This window comes from Nestor notabilis, unplaced genomic scaffold (genome assembly GCF_000696875.1).
Source record: "Nestor notabilis isolate BGI_N333 unplaced genomic scaffold, ASM69687v1 scaffold33640, whole genome shotgun sequence".
In the NCBI taxonomy this organism is placed as follows: domain Eukaryota; kingdom Metazoa; phylum Chordata; class Aves; order Psittaciformes; family Psittacidae; genus Nestor; species Nestor notabilis.
In genome coordinates this window covers 15,097-36,621 of record NW_009911247.1, presented here as the reverse complement: position 1 = coordinate 36,621, position 21,525 = coordinate 15,097, and the positions used below count along the sequence as shown (strand labels likewise).

At 45.8% G+C, this 21,525-nt stretch overlaps 1 protein-coding gene across 1 annotated transcript in view; it reads left to right on the top strand.

Moving 5' to 3' along the window:
- Window positions 1-14,289, top strand: part of LOC104405237 (collagen alpha-1(XXVII) chain-like) — a 36,452-nt gene extending 22,163 nt beyond the window's left edge. Inside the window, exons 4-10 of the mRNA XM_010013889.1 lie at window positions 286-339; window positions 2,294-2,347; window positions 7,494-7,538; window positions 8,432-8,485; window positions 10,540-10,584; window positions 12,912-12,965; window positions 14,188-14,289. Of these exons, the coding sequence (XP_010012191.1) occupies window positions 286-339; window positions 2,294-2,347; window positions 7,494-7,538; window positions 8,432-8,485; window positions 10,540-10,584; window positions 12,912-12,965; window positions 14,188-14,274 (393 nt within the window). The 3' untranslated portion in view covers window positions 14,275-14,289. The remainder of the gene's footprint in view (window positions 1-285; window positions 340-2,293; window positions 2,348-7,493; window positions 7,539-8,431; window positions 8,486-10,539; window positions 10,585-12,911; window positions 12,966-14,187) is intronic.
- The last annotated feature ends 7,236 nt before the right edge of the window (window positions 14,290-21,525 follow it).

Below are 21,525 nucleotides of genomic sequence, written 5' to 3'. Positions count from 1 at the left end.
AATGAGCATCAAAAGTCCTGACATTGCCTTCTTCCAGTTATCCTTTCTTTAGTCAATTTAATACTGTCAAATACTATTTAAAACTCAATGCTTTAGCATCAGCAGTAACTCGCCAAAACCACCTCGAGCAAAACAGCTATACCCGGGGACTTAATGTGCTTGGGATGTCAGAGAAAGACTGAGATAAAACAAGATGTTTTTCAAATTTGGAGGCTTGGAGGAGTGGAAGCACATCCATGGGCTGGGTCCTGGGATTATGTCACTAATGTAAGTTTATCATTTTAGGGTCAGAAAGGTGATCCTGGGCTGTCGCCTGGCAAAGCTCGCAATGGGCAGAAGGTAAGATGTTGCTCATGCACAGGCAGTAAGAGCACGTGCTTTAAGCCCTGTTGCATACGCATGGAGGGGTCCATACTGCAGTCACAAGCATCACAGCTACTCAGGTAGATTTAGGATTAAAAACTAAGACTTAGACCCTGGATTCAGGACTAAAGAGAGATGAGTTATTGAGCACAGCGCACTGAAGTGCCTGCTTCCACAACTTCTTGTTCTCCAAGTGTTTATCCATTTTATCCACAATCTGCAGCCCAAACTGATGTCCCAGACGCTGCAGGAAAGTGGCCACTGAAGTATTTAGACCAGCCCGTGTGAGATAGAGACAGATCTGGGCATGCGGCTGCGGTAATAAAAACCTTGAATGCAAAGGAAATGATGCTCGTGCCAAGGAGCTGAGAGAAGCCTGGTTTGCCCTAGGTCACATACACAGCCCACAGCAGGCCACCACTGGGAGAGCAGCCTTGCTGTCCCACTGGTAGAGAATGGGAGGCTTCCCAGACTATTGCATTGCCAGCGAATGGTCCCTTCTTTATGATAACCAGGGGTCTTCCCACCAAGGTCTACTCAAATCAATGCAGAGCACACAACTGGAAGTGTAACTGGTTGCTGGATTTAGTAATTGCTAAGGATCAGAGTTCTGCTAATTCTTTTCAGTAAGTTACAGCTCCCATCTTTGCTGTTTCACAGCTGAGCAGTTTTTACTGAGGCAACAAGGCCTCACAGAAGTCTAGAAATGAAGAGTAGAGTGATCATGGCTCCACAGCATCCACCTCAATTAGTTCCTTCAGTGGTGTGCCTGCACAATACTTCATAACTCACGTCCAGGGCAAGAAGCCTGGTTCTCTTCCTTTCATCATAAGCCTTGCTATAAATGCACAGCTAATAGAAAGCATCAGCCATGAAGAACTTGAGCCCTTCGTTTGAAACCAGATGCCTCTGTGAAGCACAGCAAGCCACAGAGATGCAAGACGGAGGGTGACGCTAGAAAACACTTGGAAGGCTCAGCCTGAAACGATGCTTTTAACTTAACAGCACGAGACGCCTTTTGAAATTCCCATTACACTTACATGGGAATGGCATCGCATGGAAATCATCCACCCGCAGTCTGGAACTGTTTTCTCACAAGCATGCTCAGTGTAAGAAAGGGAGACATCCAGATCACTTTTAGCTCGTGTTAACAAGGCTTTTATTCCTGTTAGCAGTAATAGAAACAAGGAGTTTCCAGCAGGAGTTTGGAGTGATGCCTAATTTTGGGGCTAGATACTCCAAATGCTTATTTAGTAAGCAGGCACAGCAGAGGATTAGACACTCTGAAGGAGGTTTTGATCCTAATCAGAGGAGGCCAAAAGGGGCTCGTGCAAACGGGTTGGATGTTAGAGAGGTCTCACAGCAATGCACTTACCCACTCCTATGATGATTTGGGTATGCCAGCTGGGATGTGATGCAATCCCTTTCCAAAAGCATAGGCCACAAAGGTTCAATCCATGTCATATAGGCAGGTTAAATAGTTACCTCATCACCTGCATTGGAACCGTGGGCTGAGACAGTGCACTAGCAGAGTGTGAGCAAATCACAGGATTTGGCAGGAGGTACCTGTTGTTCTTATTGCATTTAAAATAAGACATTTTCTTGCCTTGGTGATTTAAATGTCTATCAAAAGGTGAATGGAGCATGTGACTGAATGAGATCATTGGGGGGGAAAAGCATTATTCATTCTGCTGGCAAAAAACTGGAGTCCAGCAGCAGCTGCCATTAGTTAACTGGGATTATGATTTATATGAGCTAGTTAATAGAGTTGTTGTTTAAATCTGAGCTGCTTACCCAGTCAGGTTTTGAAGCATTGTAATTAGAATCAGAAATACCAATGTTGGGTGCTCCTGTCAGCAGATAATTTCAGTTACCATATGCTAGGCATAGATAATCATGCTGAAAAACTAATTCAGCTTACTTCCTACAGGGAGATGTGGGCTTACCCGGTTTGGCTGGGTTCCCTGGACCACCTGGTAGAAAGGTAAGAGTATTCTTTCCTAGTGAATTAGAGCAGTATCTTTATGTTTAATTTTTCTTCTCTAACTCTGCCTAAAAGATGTAGTTAAGTCCTAGAACCCAGCAAAGAGGTCTCATGCCTGTTCCATAGGTCTATAAACTGGAACATAGCCTAAAGGTTGTGTCAGCAAGACTATGAAATGCAATTCTGGACCCGGATATCTGTTCCTTCTTCATCATGGGTCTTCACCAGCAAGCTGAATTTAGGTCTGGTTCAGGCAACATGATAACTAAATGGATCTACAGCTAAGATCAGTGCTCAGAGGCTGGGTTCAGAACAGGTTTAGGTGTTCCATCGAAACGTTGACTGTCTTTCGTGGTAAAGTTCATTTCAAAAAATACCTGTATTCCTTCCCTCTGTTTTTCTTGGAGGCTGACAGCACTAGCCAGGTTTTACTTTATTTACTTCCATTGAACATCATTAACAACACCAACAACATACGTATGCCTAGAAAAGGATATGTAGAGGTAGAGCACAAGATCCATCCCTGCCTTCATATTGCAGCAGTGTGTGTGCTTGCATTCATATGTTCAAGTCTGCACAGCAATACCTTTAGCAATCCATACCCTGAGCTCACCTCTTTTACATACCAAGGATATTTCATCTGTCCTTCCAGTTCCAGGCTGTGTTGGTAGGTTGGTTTTTGGAAGGTGGTTCTATTGCAGGGAGCTGTTTAATAGTTGGGTTCAGTGGACATGAGTCCCCAACAAGCATAGCTAAGCTGAACACTTAAAATGAGCATCTTGTTTCAATTACTTCATCAGTCAGTGGGCCATTGAAGATACGCTGATCCTCAGGCCAATGAGCTGCACGCAAACACCTACTTGGGTGTGTTTTAAGCCTCTGGGGAGAGAAAGAAGGTGCGGAGGATGCTGAAAGAAACACTCCCTCTCCTTGATTGTTTGTTGTATGCTTTCTATCAGAGTCACGTTGCAAAGAGTGGGGTCTGGGTTCGTTTTTCTGTTCCCACGGCTGGTCATTCTTGGGGTGCTGTGTGGAACCAGGAGCAGCAGAGTGATTAATTACTGATCTTTTGCTGTCACAGAGGGTTCTAACAAATAGGGTGAAAAGAATGCCATTTTCCTGCTGTGACAGCTCATAAACCAAAACCTTGTGGTTATGATCAGCAAAATGCAACGTCAGGAGCGCAAAGACCCATAGTGGAAAAAGCAGAGAAGGAACAGGAGATAGAACAAACATTCCTGAGTCCAGCACATGGCCTTTACATCTGATTTCGGCTCCCTCAAGACAGGGCAAAGGAAGGGGTATGCTTCTGTTTCCTCAAGCAATGAGCAATTTGGATGCTGAATCTTTTCCTTTGGTGCAGCTTAAAGAAAACCCCACCTCCCAGTAGCACTGTTCTGGCAGCGGCTTTGGTGTAACCTGGCTTTTATTAGAATCCTGCATTAAGAAAAACTTTACAGCTGTTGGAGAAATGTTTGGAAAAATATCCTTTTTTTTTTTTAATCTGGATTCCCTGCTGGCATTGTCCCAGTGAAAATATGCTGGTGTTTGGCTGATGGTGGGCAAAGCATCTTGGCTACCAGAAACCAGCAACGCCTTGGAAATGGACATCCCTCCTGCTCACCCCATGTGAAAAGAGCTCGAAGGGCTTTGATCTGAAAACGCCATGTAGGAACTTTGAAACAGGCAAAATATTTCACAAGGGGGAATAAAATACTTTTCCCACTAAATGAAACAACTGGCTCAGCAGCATGAGTTGGAACCACAAGCAAGCAGCATATGGTTTTGGATAGCGCAGCTCACAGCACAGGGTGAATGCGGACCTTATTTTGCCTGCACCCATCTTCCGAGTATATGGAACTGCATTCAAGCAGCAGATGTAATTCTCATCCTCTCCACACAAAGAGTTGCTTTTGCGTTTTGGGAATGGTGGTGGGACTTGGCTGTCCCCTTCGGTGCCTGTGAGGTGTCTGTGGGCTTTGAGTTTTGGTTGGGGGCTGCAAACTGCTGTGCGATTGCTCCCAGCCTCAAATGCTCCGGAGGAGAAAAATGGTTGTAGCAAAGCAGAGGATCATAGAAGACAGCAGCAGTAAGAGAGAAAAAGCTCTGTTTAAGTCACTCAAGAGAGTAAAGACAGCTGGGAATTGGTCAGTGCTCCAAAACACATTCTGTCATGCAGATTTCACTCGCTGGCCTCTTTACTCTTCACATTTCCTATCAAAGTGTAGGATAATCCTTTTTAGCTAGGAGAGAGTAGATTATAAATATCACCACAGATGAGTAAATCCTTCACTGGAGTGCAATTTCCTTTCTGAATCACAGCCTTTTGTGTTGAGCACCCTGTAATCATCAGGAAGTGTCTGGATAAAAGAGAAAAAGCAGTTGTTTTCATACCCTCTGCCCTGTCATTTTAGTGCTATTTGAAGAGGATTTTAGCAGGTAAATACTTCCATGTTGCAGCCAGCTTTAGCATTCACAAGCTTTTTAGTTTTCTCCTTGCTATAATTAACCTGAGACAGAAATAATGGCAGGATACTATGAAGAAACACACATTCAAAGCTTCCCAGAGCTCATGATATATATAGTTCATGGAATCCTAGAATGGTTTGGGTTGGGAGGAACCTTAAAGCTCATCCAGTTCCAACCCCCTGCCATGGGCAGGGACACCTTCCACTAGAGCAGGTTGCTCCAAGTCACATCCAATCTGGCCTTGAACACTGCCAGGGATGGGGCATCTCTGGGCTGCTCACAATCCATCCTCCACCCAGCCTGTATTTCTGCTTGGGATATTTAAAAGGATGCAACACTAGTAGAGTGTCTCCATATTTATCTTAAGTGTCAGTTACTTACTATTAGAAAGATAGCAATGCAGTGTTTGGTGCAAACTTTAGGTCAGGACATGCTGTGAGCACCTCCAGGGGCTATCATCTAATACCTTTGCTGCAGGATCCCAGTCAGAACAGAAGGATTCAGAGCAGCCAAGCTGGGCACCTCTTTCTTATCAGTGGAGGGAGCAGACATCTCTAAGTATTTGTATCCATGGAAAAAGGTGTTCCAGCTGCCTGGAGACAAAGGCAGTTCTTGCTCCAGGCTGTGGCTGGAGGAGCTGGACAGAGGCAACCCTATGGGCTCTGTGCTAAATCCCAGGGCATGTCTGGAGATGCTGAATCCGGGGCTGTTTCTGTTGGCAGCTCTCTCTAGAAGAGGTGAGCAGAGGGCCAGAACAGATGCTCTCTGTCTGCACAACACTCTGCTGGTCGACGCTCCAGAGATGGCTAATACCAGTACTGGGTGGGTCTGGACCTTCACAACATGCCTTCACCTTCAGACCAGACACTCAACCAGGGTGGAGCATCCTTCCTCCTTTCTGATGCTGAGCCCCTGTCAAGGAGCCAGGGAGAGAAAGGATCTCATGGAGCAGATTCCTGGAGAGGGGCAGGGAGTCCCGTCGGCTGGTCCTGCTCCAGGAACTGCTGAGGCACTTCCAATTAGGAGCCAGTGTCTGAAATACAGATAAAAGACCTTCAAGGTGGTTCACATAAGAGCCATCCAGTAGCCATACGGTCTTTCAGGTCAGCCACCACCTCCTTAAGAGGTGCAGCTCAGTCAAAAGAGCAGACCATGATACATCAGCAAGGTCAAGCAGGAGAGAACTGGTGAAAAGGGAATCAATGTTTTTCCAAGCCAAAATGTCTGAATTATGAGCAAGAAGGAATGCAGAGGGGAGTGGGCAGCAGCCGGGATGGCTGTGAGCATCGCATCCCTCCGCCAGCAGAGCCTTAGGCTGTGGGTCTACACTAGCTCATGGGAAGGATAAAAAAGCCATTAAGAAGAGGTGTGGACTTGAGAGCAGAAACAGGCCTGGGTTCATCTGGTGAGAGAAGCAAAAGGCCAAGCCCTTGGCCAAAGCAGGGGTTGGTTGTGGCTTCCAGAGCAGGGCGATGCTCCCCTGAGGGTCTCACAGACAGTCAATGTGGCTGGAAGCCCTGGCTGGGGACAGTGAGTAGCAGAGACTGAGTTACAACAAGCAGTTGTAACCCACCCTGGAAGCATCCTGCTATTTCTGCAAGGATTGTTTCTTGTTTATTTTCTCTCACCGTTTGTTTCAAGTTAAATTTTCTGCCCCTTTTTGTTTATAAATCCTCCTAGTAACCCAGCTAAACTGTAGCCAAATTTCATCTCATCTGCTCCGACTCCACTTGATAGAAATTAATTTGTTTTAAATAGCTGAAGCAAGATAATAAAGGAGATGGGGGCAAAAAAATGTGCCTGAAGTGCCTGTCACTTGCAGGATTTACTCAGTGTTTGAAAAGAGCTCTAGGTAAATCCTGGAGAAAACAAACTCTTCAAATACACAGTGATCAGTCTGCAGCTGAACAGGCCGCTTTTGTCCTGAAGCAGGTTTATGGAAGACCTGTGAGAATGATTTGAAGCCTGCAGTGCTTGCCAGCTAGCAAGCTAGACTAGGAAACTCCTTCTCATTAATCCAGCAGAGAGAGCAGGTCAAGAGACAGATGCTCACCATTTTAGGTAACTTCATAATGAAGGACTCTGGATTGTCTCGTACCTTGTAATAATTAGATTAGAAAAGCTGGAAGCTAGACAAATCCAAGCTGGAAAAACAACCTGAAGTTTTCCATGATAGTAAATGGTTATTTTGGAGTTTTCTATGGCATTTCAAGTCCTTAAGCATAAGTGAGTGCTCAGCAATGGGAGCGGCTCATGTTGTGTAGTCCCCCCACTTGCCCAAACCCCAGCCCACAAGCCTGTGGTTTCCTGATGGCTTTGCTGAAGGTGTAGATTACAAATAGACTGATCTGAGTGTAGATACTACTTTTAAGTGTGTTCATGGAGCCAGCCCTTGAGTAACCACCAGGCCAGACCCCAGTGAGTGCAGGTTGTTGCTGCCACCACGTTTTGTTGCAGCAGTCTGGGAACACCTGCAGGGTTTGGGTGATGCAAGCACAAAGCAGCACTGTAAAAGTGTGTGTGATTGTGCAGTGCTATCCCATATCTAGAAGCCTGCTTCTCCTTAGAACTGCAAAAGAAACCTCAAACCAAAACCTGCAGAAATTCAAACCAAAACCAGATTATTTTATTATTATTCTTATATTTTTTCTTCATCTCTTCCATCCTATTTCAACAGGGATATAAAGGCTACCCTGGACCGCCAGGTCATCCTGGAGACCAGGTGAGTCTTCCCACTTTCCATCACTGAACCTTTAGAGAGAGGGAGGGATTTGCTGACTCTGAAGCTAATTTGGATGCTGTACAGCCTGCTTGGTGTGGCCAGCCAGCTCCTTCCCAGGGCAGCCTAAGACACAGGGATATGCAGTGCACTCCAGCTGCACACATACACTGACCAAGCACCAGCAGGCTGGGAGGAGGCTACCTTGGAGTTTCTATTTGATTTCTCATTTTCATTGCTCAACCAATGTTAAGTGCACGTGGTGGTGGAAGAAACACCAGCTCCCTACTCCCCCTTTATTTTTCCTTTTACATTGACTTCACCTGGAGTTTACTAACCACATCGTATTAAGTACTAACATGTAATTGCTCTCCCAAAGCCCATTCCCGTTCTCCCCTTTTCTCCCCCCTCTCTATTTGGTTAAGTCTAATGTTTGCAGTTCAGGAATAAAAAAAAGGCAATGAATAGCAGGCCCTGTTAGCGGTGATGTTAAAGGATATTATACATGAATCCATTTAGTTCTGAAGAATTTTGGCAGTGTTTCCCCACCAGTAAAACGGTTCCATATGCCAGATATAGATGCAGCCTTACACCTTCTCTTAGCCTCCTTGTTTAAAACTATCTGCTGCTTTTACTGCAGATGGAGGGAGAAGGAGGAATAGCAACGCTTGCTTAATGCATGGACCCTATTGACTTGGCTTCTGTGTGCTTCCCCCTCCTCATTAATTTATCTTGTTGTTTACCCTTAATATTTTCTTCCTCTCTACAAATTTGCACCAGGTTAATCCATTCCATCCTCCTTTCCCCCCTTTCATTCAGAGAATGAAGCAGCTAAAAAGACTTCCCAAGTGTGACACCCCCCTTACCTAATGTGCCTTCTCTTTCTCTTCCCAAAGGGCGAACGAGGACCAGATGGAAGTCCAGGAGCCAAAGGTTATCCTGGCAGGCAGGTGCAGTAAATCTCATCATGCTGTGCACAGACTAGGGATTTGGGTGTGCAGGTAGCTAAATGTATGCCCTGCTAAATACATGCCCCACTATAGACAGTGCAGACATCTGGAATACGCCTAAGTATTAGGCACATTTTGCATTTGATGTTGGACAGGTTAGAAATCTGGGACAGAAAAAGGTGTATTACTGGAAGAAATGGTTTAGATGAACTCTCACGACTACAGTTCAGTAGCATAATCATATATACATATACAGATACATATAATAAATGTATAAACCATAAATACATATAAAGATCATATCTCCAGCTGCAAAAAAAAAAAAAGATGATGAAAGAAAACCAAGCCTTTGCTTTCAAAGGAAAATGGAGGAAGATTTGGACACGTTATTTCTCACTGATGTAAGATGCTGAGTAGTAGGAAGAAATTGAGAGGAAAGAATTGTAAGACCCTAAATGGCAAGAAGACTTTGCCCTGTAACATTGCACAGTGAAGAGAGTTTGTCCTTGTTTTCTATAATGGACACATTAATGTTGGATTTTGCCACATTAAATCTATGTTAAGATGTTAGGCAGGTGTCAGAGACCCCAAGCAGTCTGTCATGAGTCTATCAGGCTTGTCATGAGTTCCTATGTAAGCAGGTTATTGGACTAAACATGATGTATATGCACAGAACATGCCTGCATCCCCCTGTCTTAGACTATCAATAATGAATGATCCATTTTAAACTGACAATCAGATGGATACCTTGCTTAGCACACTGGAGAGTGCAGGTGGTAGAACTGGATAAAGAGCTTTATGCACCTGACTAAATGCTCCATTCATACTCTGAAAGGGTCTCAGAGATTTGCATGTCAAAGAAGCTCCTAGGTGTGAAGGTGTGTTAGATGGCTAATAAGAAGAGGTCCAAGCTATTTTGGACATCAGGGTTAATGAATGCAATTCACAGCAGCCTTCTGCCCATCTGATAAGCAGAGTGAAACCTTTGCCATTGACATATGAAGAACAAAAGTGCTTTCTTAAAATGTGCTTTGGGTCAGGAAAGTGTCTTTTTCTTAAGGCAGCTTTTTGAGCCTATCTGAAATGTGTACCCAGCATCCGAACTGTTTACTTTACTGAGATTTTACTACTTGTTACTCCTGTCAGCTCTGCTGGCTCTGCAGCAGTATGGGAAAGAGAGCTTGGCTCTGCTTTGATTTGCAACCCATAGGCAGGACTGTGAACCTCACCCCCGTGGCTGAAATCTTTGGCAACCATACAAGAGCCAGGAAAGAGCACAACCTGACTTTCACATCCCAGGCGGTGTGTACACTGCTGCCAGCTACAGAAAATATAGACTAAGCCTCTCCTTTTTCTATTTTCCCTTCCAAAAAAGCCCAACAACATTTGGAACTAGAAAAAAAATTGACCTGGAAACTTGCTAGAAGACAATAAACATGAAAATCCATTATGCATTTTTACAGGGTTTATTTCCACAGCACTTTAAATGAACAGCAATTGACGTAGAATGGGGAATGTATTTTCAACTCTTTCCATAGCTGTTGATGCTGCAGGAGGTTAGAGATATTGCACTACTCACACTGCTAAGTGACTTTCTAGGCTGTAGGAATTAGAGATGTTTTCTCAGTGCACCAGGGCCTGTGTTCCCTAAACAGGTATTGAAATACATTTGTGATTGGCTTTACATGTGTTCAGTTAGGCAGGAAAATGAATCGAGGGCTGTTGTGTACAGAGCATCACTGTCCATCGCATCTCAAGTGTAACACAAGCTCTGTGCACCCTGCTGCATTAGGCTTTTTGATCAGAAATCTGCACTTCAGCCCCGGGGAAGGCTCACTATGTGTAGCAGTCTCAGGTTCTGCAGAGTCCCAGCTCCTCAACAATGGGAGATTTGTTATTTGTATATTTTGTCCTTATTTTCTCCTTTGTTGCTATGCCCTGGACTCGGCACTGAAAGCAGAACCACACAGGGACGGTGCTGGGGATTTGGCACTGCTCGATGGGTTAAGTTAAAGCCTGTCCACATTTGTCTCTTTTTTCCCCTTCTGTTCTAGGGTTTACCTGGCCCCATAGGGGAAGCTGGCCCAAAAGGCAGTCGGGTAAGCAGCCTTTCATTGTCTTTTCTCTACTTGTTTTTACCAAATGCTTCTCAAGAAACCTTATGCTTAATTTTGCAATCCTGAAACTATTTGGTTTTATTTGTTGGATTCTGAGGGTTTGAACCATGCACGGCTTGTTTATTGAACCGTTGCTCCATTTTTTATATTAAACATGGAATGCGCCGAGATTAAAGTGCTGATGATATAAAGTCAGAGCTTACATTACAGGAGAGGAAAGAATGGCATACAAATTCCTACCAAAGACCAAAGCCTGGCCTTTCTGCAAGCCCCATCTCCCAAAGGCCTCTTTAATTTCAATAAGTGTGGTTCAGCGGTCTTTGACCACGCTGAATATGGGCTCTTTTGGGTATAGTCCTGGGTTTGGGAGTGATTTATATCATGCCGAATAGCAAGCCAGCATCTTGAAGCCATGTGCAAATACAAACAGCATCCCTGTTCTGCCTGGGTTTGCTCATCAGATTGAATTGCTGGACGTTCATTCCCACTGCAAAGGATTACTTTTATTTTCTTTTTTACCACTGAAGGTTCTCATTAACCACATTTGTTCTTTTCCTGCAATTATCAATTCACAACGAGATTCAGACCCAATAAAATCCCCCATTTCTCTAACATGATGCTGTCTCTGTATGCAGTAAATTCAAGCAGCTGGCTTCCATCACTAGGAAAACTGCAAGGAATAAACAAATGCTGACCCTGTAGCTACCTGTGAGCTGGGAAGGGAGGTGGCATGTTCAGTGTCCTGCAGGAGAGAGGGAGATCTCAGATAGGGTTGGAACTAGATGATCTTAAGGTCCTTTCCAACCCTAACGATTCTGTGATAGCAGAGATTGCTCACCTCACTTCTGCCAGTGGTGAAGTTCTCCTCTATTTCAATGGCCTAACCAGCACCTCATGTAATTACCACATGGTGGATGTGCAGCATGTGAGGCTTGAAAGCTATTTTCCACTTTGCACCCTGAGTGCTGAGGACAGAAATATTCATAGCTACTCAAGAAAGCCATTTCTCAGTTGAGCTGCAGTCAATCACAACTGGGTACTAAATGGGATATCAGCATTTGTGGATTCAGGGAACCGACTGTGGGCTCCTCTCCACCCCCTACCTCTCTTTGTTATCTCCTGCAGACAGTAGTTCAGGAGTTATGTGGTTTTCCTTGGCGTTCAGGAGGCAAAGGCAGACAGCACCATTTTAATGCAGCCATATTTCCCAGCTAGGTATTATCCCCAAAGGAAACACCACCTAAAGGGAGTGGTGAAAAGTTTTGGTGGGGTTGACAGTAGGAGAAGTAGTGATGATGGAGAAAGAAAGATGAGAGAAAATCAGTGTTAACACTTGGCTCCTGTAACAGAAAGGTGCCACTGAGGGGGCTCCCTGCTGACATTCGCTTCCTTTTGATTCTGCATGTTTGGCAGAAATTAGTTCTTTGCAAAGGACCAGCACACAAGGTAACTTTGTACTAACTGCTGAGCAGAGAGGATTAAACACAAGGCTTCAATTGTTGAAGGGAAGGGAAATGTGGCATTGGATGCAGCGTGTCTTGTCTGAGCAGGATCCCAGGGCCACATATTTGAAAACGATGAGTGTGGAAGGAGCAGATTTTGTGTGAAACATGTTGGTGCAAAGGAGGCTTCATTAGTAGGGTGTCTGAGGGTCTGTATGTACAGGCTGAGCCTCGTACACTGATCCAAAGAGCCTGATGTGGCACGTTCAGCCTCTTTCTGCCTAGTCCCAGCCTTGGTGCTTGGGTTGACAGTGTTTGCAGCAGGTCTTGGTGGTGCAACAGAGCATTGGAGGGTCAACAGCATTGAATCCAGGAAGTGGTGGTGTTTGCATGAGAAAGGGCTGCAGTGTGCCACCACCATGTGGTAGAAGACAAGCAGAAAGGGCTTGGTACAACAGGACACTTTCACAACACAATTGGGAACGAGTCCCCAAGGCAGGGAAAGAACCCTTGGAGACATGCAAGGAGGTGCAGGCATGTGGATTACTTCTGCTATCGCTCATGCTAACCTTGATCCAAGCTCTGTTTCCCCCAGGTACACTTAGTGCCAGCCCAGGTAAGGTTTCTTCTTGCTGGCCTCTCCCTGCCTGGAATCCTCATGATCCCTGGTGTGAGGGTATGTGCCCTTGGACTACATCGTGGAAGCCAGCACCATGCAGTCCATGGGCATATACACTTGCCTCAAGGTTTATTTCATCACGGCTGCCATTGACCAACGCTGGAGGATGCTGTGCTGTTCAGGAAAGACAGACTGACTGGTTGCTATGGGAGAAATGTATTTGACTACTTGTTTCCTCTTTTCTTTAGGGCTACATTGGTCTCCCAGGACTATTTGGGCTACCAGGGGCTGATGGAGAACGAGTGAGTATTTTGTGAAGAAAAACTTGCTTGAATACAGTTCTTCAGATCCTGTTGTGACGTTCTCTGTCCCTTGTTCTGGAGGGAAAAGGAGAGCATCCCTAATGTTTTATCATGCCTTCTTTAGCCTGTTTCTACCCTTGCATGAAGACCTATGTCTCTGTATAATATTGACATTCAGCTCAGGAAAAAATATGCTTCAGAGAGGGTCATCACACCTCACTTGAGTAGAGAGGAGAGTTTTTTCTTCACTTAAAAACCTGCCTTCCTCTTCCTCCTTACTGATTTATCTTCATGGGATGGGGCAGGGGTAAGAATGTACATGGAAATTCCCTGCTCCCACAGGAGTAACATCCCAGCCACAGCATCCCAGCATTTTGACTGTCCAACTAGAGATGTCTGGAAAGAGCCTGGCTCTTGGAAGCGGCAGTGGTTGGGGCTTTCTGACAATGCCTTTCCTTCCAGTTACATCAGGTTGGGCAGCCAAGACTGGGGCCTGCGGATGGGCAGCTGTGGCTGCTGTTCCCATGTGTCCTCCCTTCCCTCCACCCTTTTCATCAAGCCTTCTGCAAACCCACATATTCAGAGCTTTGCAGGACCTCCCTTTGCTTTTTTGCTCTTCTCTCCCATATCCCTCCACTTGCCTGACCTCAACCCATCCAAGTACCCCCTTTTCCCCCTGCAAGAGCTCCTAAGGAAGGTCATTGTACGATGAAGACTGTTTTATTCCAGCTCTTTGTCCCTCCAATGGAAGCTCCAGAAAGAAGCGAGGTCTGGGAGCGTGTGGGAGTGAGCGTGTGTGTGTGCCTGCCTGGGAGGGGACTACCCTGTGCTCTAGAGTGGCTGATTTAATGCTTGTATAACTAAATAAGAAACACAAACACAAGTTCTCCAGCGAGTGCCTTCGCGGTGGCCTTCAGTCGCTTCCAGACCAGTAGCTTAATGACTGCTCCTGCTAAGCACAGCTCCAGCCTCTTGCCCTGGGTGTGGATGTTGCCTGCGTGTCCTCAGGGAGGGCTATAGCTAATGGGTGAAGGTTAATTGTCTTCTGCTCTCGCAGCTGACTGCAAGTAGCTGACATTTTGATTCCTGAACAATGCCGCAGTCATTAGCCTGGTTTGCATTCCCCTTTCTCTTCTAGTTTTGGTTTGTATTGGTGGTTGCCTGTTTGCTTTCTCAACCAGACCTATTATTTTTCTTCTTTCTCTGTGTGTTTTCCTTGCAGGGGATCCCTGGAGTTCCTGGGAAGAAGGGCAAGATGGGTAGGCCGGTAAAGTTTTTCCTCGTCTATTATGCAGACCTTGTTGAATGAAACTGGAAACAAAACATCTGGCTTTTGGCTGGGGCCCTTCATATCTTCTGATGGGAACTGAATGGGGAGATCAAACAAACCTTTCCATATCTGTTTTCTCAAGCAAGAAGAAAACTAAAGATAACAATAGTGTTCTCTTCCTTTCTTCGATGCTCTTTCTTCTATGCATTTTTGTTCTATTTTGCACTGTCTCCATGCTGCCTTGGATACTACATTGCTCACATTCTCTTCTGCAACATCTTCCCCTTTGTCCTTTCTATGACCTGCCCCTACCCTGAATGCACTTTTTAATGCCCACCATGATGGCAGCATCTCAGGTGTCTGTGCTTGCTCTGTGCTCCATCACTCCCATCACCTCTTTTTTGCTGTGATTCTCCCCAGCCCTTGTACCATCTAGGTTTGTATAATGCACATGCACTTCTGTATAGAAACCTTTTTATCCTTGGTGTTGGTACAGAGGTAATGCAGCTACAGATCAGATGAAGATATGTTTTCACAGTAAGGAGACCAGGTAGATTTGAGAGCTTGGCCAGGAGGAAGAGGCGTTTGCAGGTAGAGCTGAATACAAGGGGAAAACTGAAAGCTGCATAGAAGAAGAAGGGCGCTTGTGCTGATTGTAGCAAAAAGCAAATTAAAAGCAGGTGGGAGAAGTACTGAAATGAGCAGAGGCAACAGGGAAAGGACAGAAAGAAAAGCCTTTCCCTCAACAGCCTTCTTCCAGGCAATACTGTGTGTTCCTTGGGCAGAATAGGTTTTGCTCCGAGTGGCCGATCAGGCGCGTCCCATTGACTTTGCACCTTGTCCTTCATGTTAGCCTGAGTTTCTCTTGATCCCCTGACATTGCTGCACTCACAGGCTCCTTGTAAGATGTCCACTCACCCACACAGGGAAAAACCCAGTGCTTTCCCCTTGTCACCCTCGCATGTGAACACCTGCTTTCCACAGTCCCACACTCACTGGTGTTCTCACAGTCAAAGCCATGCAAGCATCCTGACAGTGTCACATTCATCACTTCTGACTGTTTCTCTCTCCTTGGGATGGGGAGGGAAGTTGAGCAGATTCTTTTGAGGGTGGCTAGTGGAAATCTGTACCAGATCTGACAGCTCTGTAAAGCCCCTGGTTGCACCAGAAACCTTTGTGATGAATAATTGCAGAGAGCCCATCGATGGGACGGTGACTCACTGACCAGAGTAAAACAAACAAAGCAACTGTCGTTAGATACAGGGTTTCTGCTCTCTGCCTTGTTTCTGCACAGAGCACGCTGGAGGCTCAAAGCATTCCAGCTGTTGTTTGGCTAACATCTGGAATCTTCCAGGCAAGAGGTTTTTATTTGGAGGTCACTGTTACAAACAAGGGGCTCCCCTGAGATCAGCAGGGAATCTCTCAACCATGGAGGCATTTAGGCTGGGATCTAGAGAAGGGGTTAAACAGCTGTGCACGAGCACCTTTGTTCTCCTCTGCTCCTTCAAAGAGCTTTGGCTCCATCCCTATTTCATGATATCAGGCTTAATAAGAAATTTTGAATGGGCTGATGCTGATGATTTGTACTCTGAGCATGAACGAAAAGATTAAGTGACAATCCAGAGTTATTCAGGAAGTCACTGGGAGAACGGAGAGTAGGAACCATTCCCTGGTTCCTTTCCCAACACTTATCTCCTGGCCTGTGCTGTCTCCCAGCTGGTTTGCAGCATTAGTGAGCCTGCCGTGATCTGTTTCTGCTCTCTCTCATCCCCACGCCACTCAGTTTGCTGGCGTGGCTACTGTTCCTGTTCTATTTCAGTGTTGTCATTGCAAAGGAGGGCTCCTGGAAGCTGCCATCCGAAGCTGGTAAATGCTCTGGAGAGCAGGGAAGGAGCTGGTGTCAAACATATGTCTGTACGTAGTTTTGTTTGGGATGAGAGATGGCAACAGATTAAGTGCTCAGCAGAGGAGGAGCAAGGGGCTGGGGGAGTTTGCATGTGACACCGTGGGCCTCCGAGAATGATGTAAGAGGGAATGATTAAAATAGAAGAACTGGACATGAGTCAGATCTTGAAACCCTTCCAGAGAAGTTAAGTTTTGCAGAGCTAGGAGGGACATGGTGAATGTGTCGTGGAACCAGCTGACTCCACCTCCCACTCTGCTCTCCCTGCAGTGCATCGGCAGTGCAGGAGGCAAGTGCATTTCTAACACATGGGCCCTGGTGAACTCTGGTGGGCTACGTGGAGAGCTGTGATTAACGTACAATGCACTAGGGAGACTGAAATAACATGAGTCTGTCTGTGCCTGGATCCGCTGCCTGGTTTAGAGGTAGGCTGGAGGTGTGGAGCTGAACTTGGTGGTCACTTGAGCCTTCAGTCTTGCCAGTGCAGTGGCTGAAAAGAATGGCTTTTTATGGTGGTTTTGTGGATTTTGATGGTGTTCAGTTGAGCAGATAGGGAAAATAAATAAAAGGAGAATAAAAAAGGCCCCATTGCTGTGAGGGCAGCAGGGTTGTGGTCTGCACGGTGCTGGAGGAAAAGGAATGAGAGAAGTTGCTGTTACATGCTGTACTGGCATGCAGAACCAATGTTCCAGTCCTAGTTCATCTTTAGAAAGGAGATGGACTGTCACTGAAGGATGTAACCCACAGGAAGAGGTGCTATAGCTAGTGATCAGTCAAGAAGTGCAAAGCTGTTAGTGGTATGATTTTCTTACGCTGTGGGAGATGGGTAGTTACAATCAGAAATGTCTGCACTGCAGGTTAGATTAAACTTCAAATAGAGCGTAATGTTTTCAGAAGTTCTCAAGCTCTGTTAGGGACTTAAAGGCAAACTTTCCAGAAACACATCCAAAGAGCTTTGATCTCTCTTTTTGTTCATCTTTTTTACTTATGCGTGCTTCTCTCTCTTTTTTCACAATAGAGTGTCAATACCAGCTGCACTACCATGCTTGATGTTTGCTTGAAATGTGTTTTACTAGTAGTATGATCTTAACAGAGATAGAAAGGAAGGAGCAAAGTTTAGTTCCAACACATACTTACTAATTCTTGGGTTTGCTGAGGTCTACTCACAGTTTAGCCAAACATAGCTGAGGTTTCCTTATAGCTTCCTGAGAACCTGTTAGTGCTGCTGGTCCCATGCCTGGAGCTCAGTTGAACCCTTTGGAGCATCACATCAGAGCAGACACCTTGCGAAAGAAAAGCCCTGGCCCGAAGGGTCCATCAGTCTGGGACTTCAAAGCTCATCCAGTTCCAACACCCTGCCATTGGCAAGGACACCTTCCACTAGATCAGGTTGCTTATATCTGTGATGATACACAACCTTGTCCCACCAGCTGCCGGGTGTGTGATGGGGGTTCCTGCTGCCTGTTACCCTCAGGCAAGGGAGGAGAACACATCCTGACAAGCATCATGCTTCGAGCAGCCTTTGGCAAGTGCCAGCGTGTTGCTGAAGTGCTGCTCTGAGGACACAGCTTGACAGGTAGAGTCGATTACTACTTCATTAATAGCAGGCCCAGAGGGAGGGTTTGTGCTTGGATGTGTGGCCAGAAAAGTTGATGCAACCTGTGAGAATGGCTGGAGTCTGCAAGGCAAGTTGGGGAGATGCATTGCTTGGTGGCTGCACAGGAGGAGGAAAAGGATATAGGACCTGGTTTATGCCTGTGGCATGCAACTTCAGACAAGCAGCTTCTCGGCTGCATGCCAAAAAAAGGATAACACAATCAGCTCTCATCTGAGCTGCAACTTGGCATATAAATATCAAGGATTATACTGCTCGGATGTCAAGGAAGATGTGCTATGAAGTGGCACGTGGATTTTAGGTGTTAGGTATCAGTGCATTGGTGAGCCCAGAAGTCTCCCTTCCCTCTGCCTGTCAGCCACAGCGTGGAGGCTGTGAGAGCCAGCAATGATCTGGCAGCCACTCCAGCGTAGCCTCAGTAGTTGTTGTGAGCATCAGCGCGGTGGCAAGCTGCCGCATCTGGCATCAGCTTCCCATGAGCTGACCACAGGCAGGGTCCCCTTTGCCAGCTCTCAGCTTGTAACGCTGTGGTGCTGTCTTGGCAGGCTGTTTTTCGTGTCTGCTGTCTTCTCCCATGTTGAGTTAGGAAGTTAACATCTTAGCTCCTGCCTCCGAGCCTCAGTGTGTTCTTTTTGTTTCATCTGATAAGTTCTTGGAAGTGCAAGTGATACCCCGGTGCTCCCCACCGATATGGGCATCACATGGAAAGGCATTGCCCTGTAGGAGACACTGGAGAGCAACAAAGCAGGGCTGCCTTTGGGTTAGGGAGGGTTTGTTTCATAGCTTCCCCAGACCTGTTGATATATGGCTAAGATAACTTAGTGGTGAACGTAAGTGCACGGGGCATTGCCAAGTTACACAGTGTTAGCTGTTGTCCATGCAAACAATGGGGCCATGGTTTGCCATGTGTCTGGAAAGGCTGGCATAACCACAAATCACTGGGAAAATAGATTTTGCTCCTCTCTGTGGGGAATAAGATGATGAACAGCTCCTCTCTTCTTGCTCCAATCTTTTCTCTGCTTTGGATGCAGCTGAGGTCCTTCCTTGCGTTTGGAGTGAACCAAATCAGAGGCTCCTGCACCACTTAAGCTGAGATTTGAGAAACTGGTAACAGCATTTCAAAGTACCTCTTCCAAACTCCATCTGACTTGAGTGGGCTACCTTGGGCTGCAGAGGGGCAGCCCAAGGTAGGTTGCCCAAGGAAGTTGTGAATGCTCCAACCCTGGAGGCGTTTAAGGCCAGGCTGGACAGAGCCTTGGGCGACATAGTTTAGTGTGAGGTGTCCCTGCTCATGGCAGGGGGGTTGGAACTAGATGATCTTAAGGTCCTTTCCAGCCCAAACCATTCTATGATTCTATATGGCTTTTCTCATAAGAAACAGGACATAGGCGTACACCCTAAGAGCTCTCACCTACTGAGTACCATGGTGCACATGGGCTGCTAAGGGTCTAACATGTCTCCTGTCACTGAGATGCTGTTAGTTACTAAAGAAAAGGAAGAATGGAGCTGTTCTTCTCTTTAAACATTGAGAAACATTTTAAAGAAATACTGTAATTAAAACAGAAACATTTCTATGTAAGAAGTAGGGGTAAACTGTGGTTTCCCACTTAGCTGGGTGGTAGTTCAGTGTGTTGGTCCACAAACCATTTCTTAAGATCTGAAAGAAATGGGTATGATACTTTAACTGATCCTAAATGATGTTATCCATATATATCTTCAAAAAATTAATGTTTCTCTTCCACATAGCTTCACAGCTCAGGTCTGATTCACCTGAGCACTTGCTGGACTCATCCACCGAGCTGGATGGGTTGGACTTATCCAAACCATAAAGCTTTCCTTCCCAGCTGGTGTCCTAGTTCAGGTTCAGCTGCAGGCCCTGTCCACATACAGATGCACTTTCAGATGTGGCCAGCTAAAGTTAGTGGAGAAATGCACAGGCTGAGGACCTATTTGTACAGGTGAATCCACAGGATGAGCTGCAGGAAGGAGCACTGTAGTTGATGCACAGGATTGGGTAGCTCCTGTGCCTTGTGCCAATACCCCAGCAAAGCACCAGAAAGCTTGGCTCCTTCTTCAGGAACTGATTGATTTAAAAAGATTAATAAAATATGACTCTAATTATTCTGTTTGCATGAAAACTCAAGTGGAGGTCCTGAAAATTAGTAATAACAAAACTCCTCTGTTACTGAGACTGCTTTAGCCCATAAATCGGGTTTTTCCTGTTAGTCATCTAAGTTAATTCTTTGTTATAATCATTCTTTATTAACCTAGTTTTTTAAATAGATTTGGTTTGAGCAATCAGTGACTTTTTTAATGCTGAAGTTGGACACTGAAGCTGGGCACTGGTGTCTCCTCCCTTCTGGGCCTGAAATGCAGGCACGAGCCCAGAGCAAATGTCACCATCTCTTTTTGACCTCAGTTGTGTTTCACATGTCTGGAGTTTCCCAAATCTTCGTGGTCAGGTGCCTGCATGGTTACTTATCACTCTGATATCAACATATGTTCCTGTTCATGATTACATCATTCACATAACCTGCCAAGGTGGACAGTATTAGCACGTATTTCATTTTGTTAAAGAATGGGCAAAAAAACAGTACTGAAAAAACACAGGGAAAAGGGTTTGAAAGGTGCCAAAGCTCATAACTTCTACTGAGAGAAAAGAAACAAACCCACAGATGGTTTATTTCCAAGAATGTCCCTAAGTGACTTGTTTTTCTCATTCAAAAACTCATGAGAATTGAACCAAGATATGCTAAGAACAAGAGCATCCTTCTTCCTGCAGGGAAATGTTGATTGATAAATCAGATCAAACCCCAAAAATTATTCTCTTTAGAAATTATAAGGGAAAAACAATGCAACTATCACTTTTAAGTCTGAAAACATTTCAAACTCCAAACCTGCTTGTCTTTCTTAAATAGGAGGATGCTTGATTTGGAAATCTTGGCCACAAATAATTAGAAGTGGTGGCAGATTCAGTGCTCTTTGGCATTAGGTAGTGGTGTCTGTGTCATCTGCTCTCTGTTAGAGCCCCAGAGGTGGGAGAAGAGATCATGTACAGGTGTAAAAGGAACAAAGCAGATGGGCAAGAGTGTGGAGGGTCTGTCAGTTAACTTCAGGGATGTTTGGCTGAAGAGGCTTCAAGAACATTTGCTCACGTTCAGGTGGAATGGGAGGCGCTGGAGGGCTGTGCTCCCACAGCCAGAGGGATAGCTCTGTTTTAAGGTGCTGTGAAATCTTCATCCAAAAAGGATGTGACCCAGAGCTGTGAAGTCTCCCAGGAAGAGAAAGCAAACCTCCCTTTTGGGTGACAAAGGAGCAGAACTGCAGTGGGACCATCAGTTGAGGATGGCATCTCCCTTCTTCGCAGGGCTGGAAGCCGTCACCATCCCAGGTCTAGTCTAAGCAGAAGGCAAAGGCTCCTGTATAGCTGTGTGAATTTAAGCTAGTGAACAGGAACCAGATCTGCCCAGCTCCCTTTGGGGTGACTCTTGCTGCTCTAGGAACCATCACTGGGTCTGAACCAGCCTGCTTTGCCTTCAGCCCACCTGCGGAGGGGCTCATGTCTGCTCTCTCCACCAAGAATGCTCTCAGAGGCGTAGCTGCCAACATAAGCTACACTTGTTTATTTTACTCTCCTTCTTTTCCAGTGAATGCCTTCTCTCACCCTCAGCCCCGCTTCCCCACCACCACCTCTTGCTTTTGGTCTGAGTTGTTCGACTTGCAATCTCCATCCCTGGGGAAAGTCCTGGGCAGTGATTCACCTGGCCGGAGC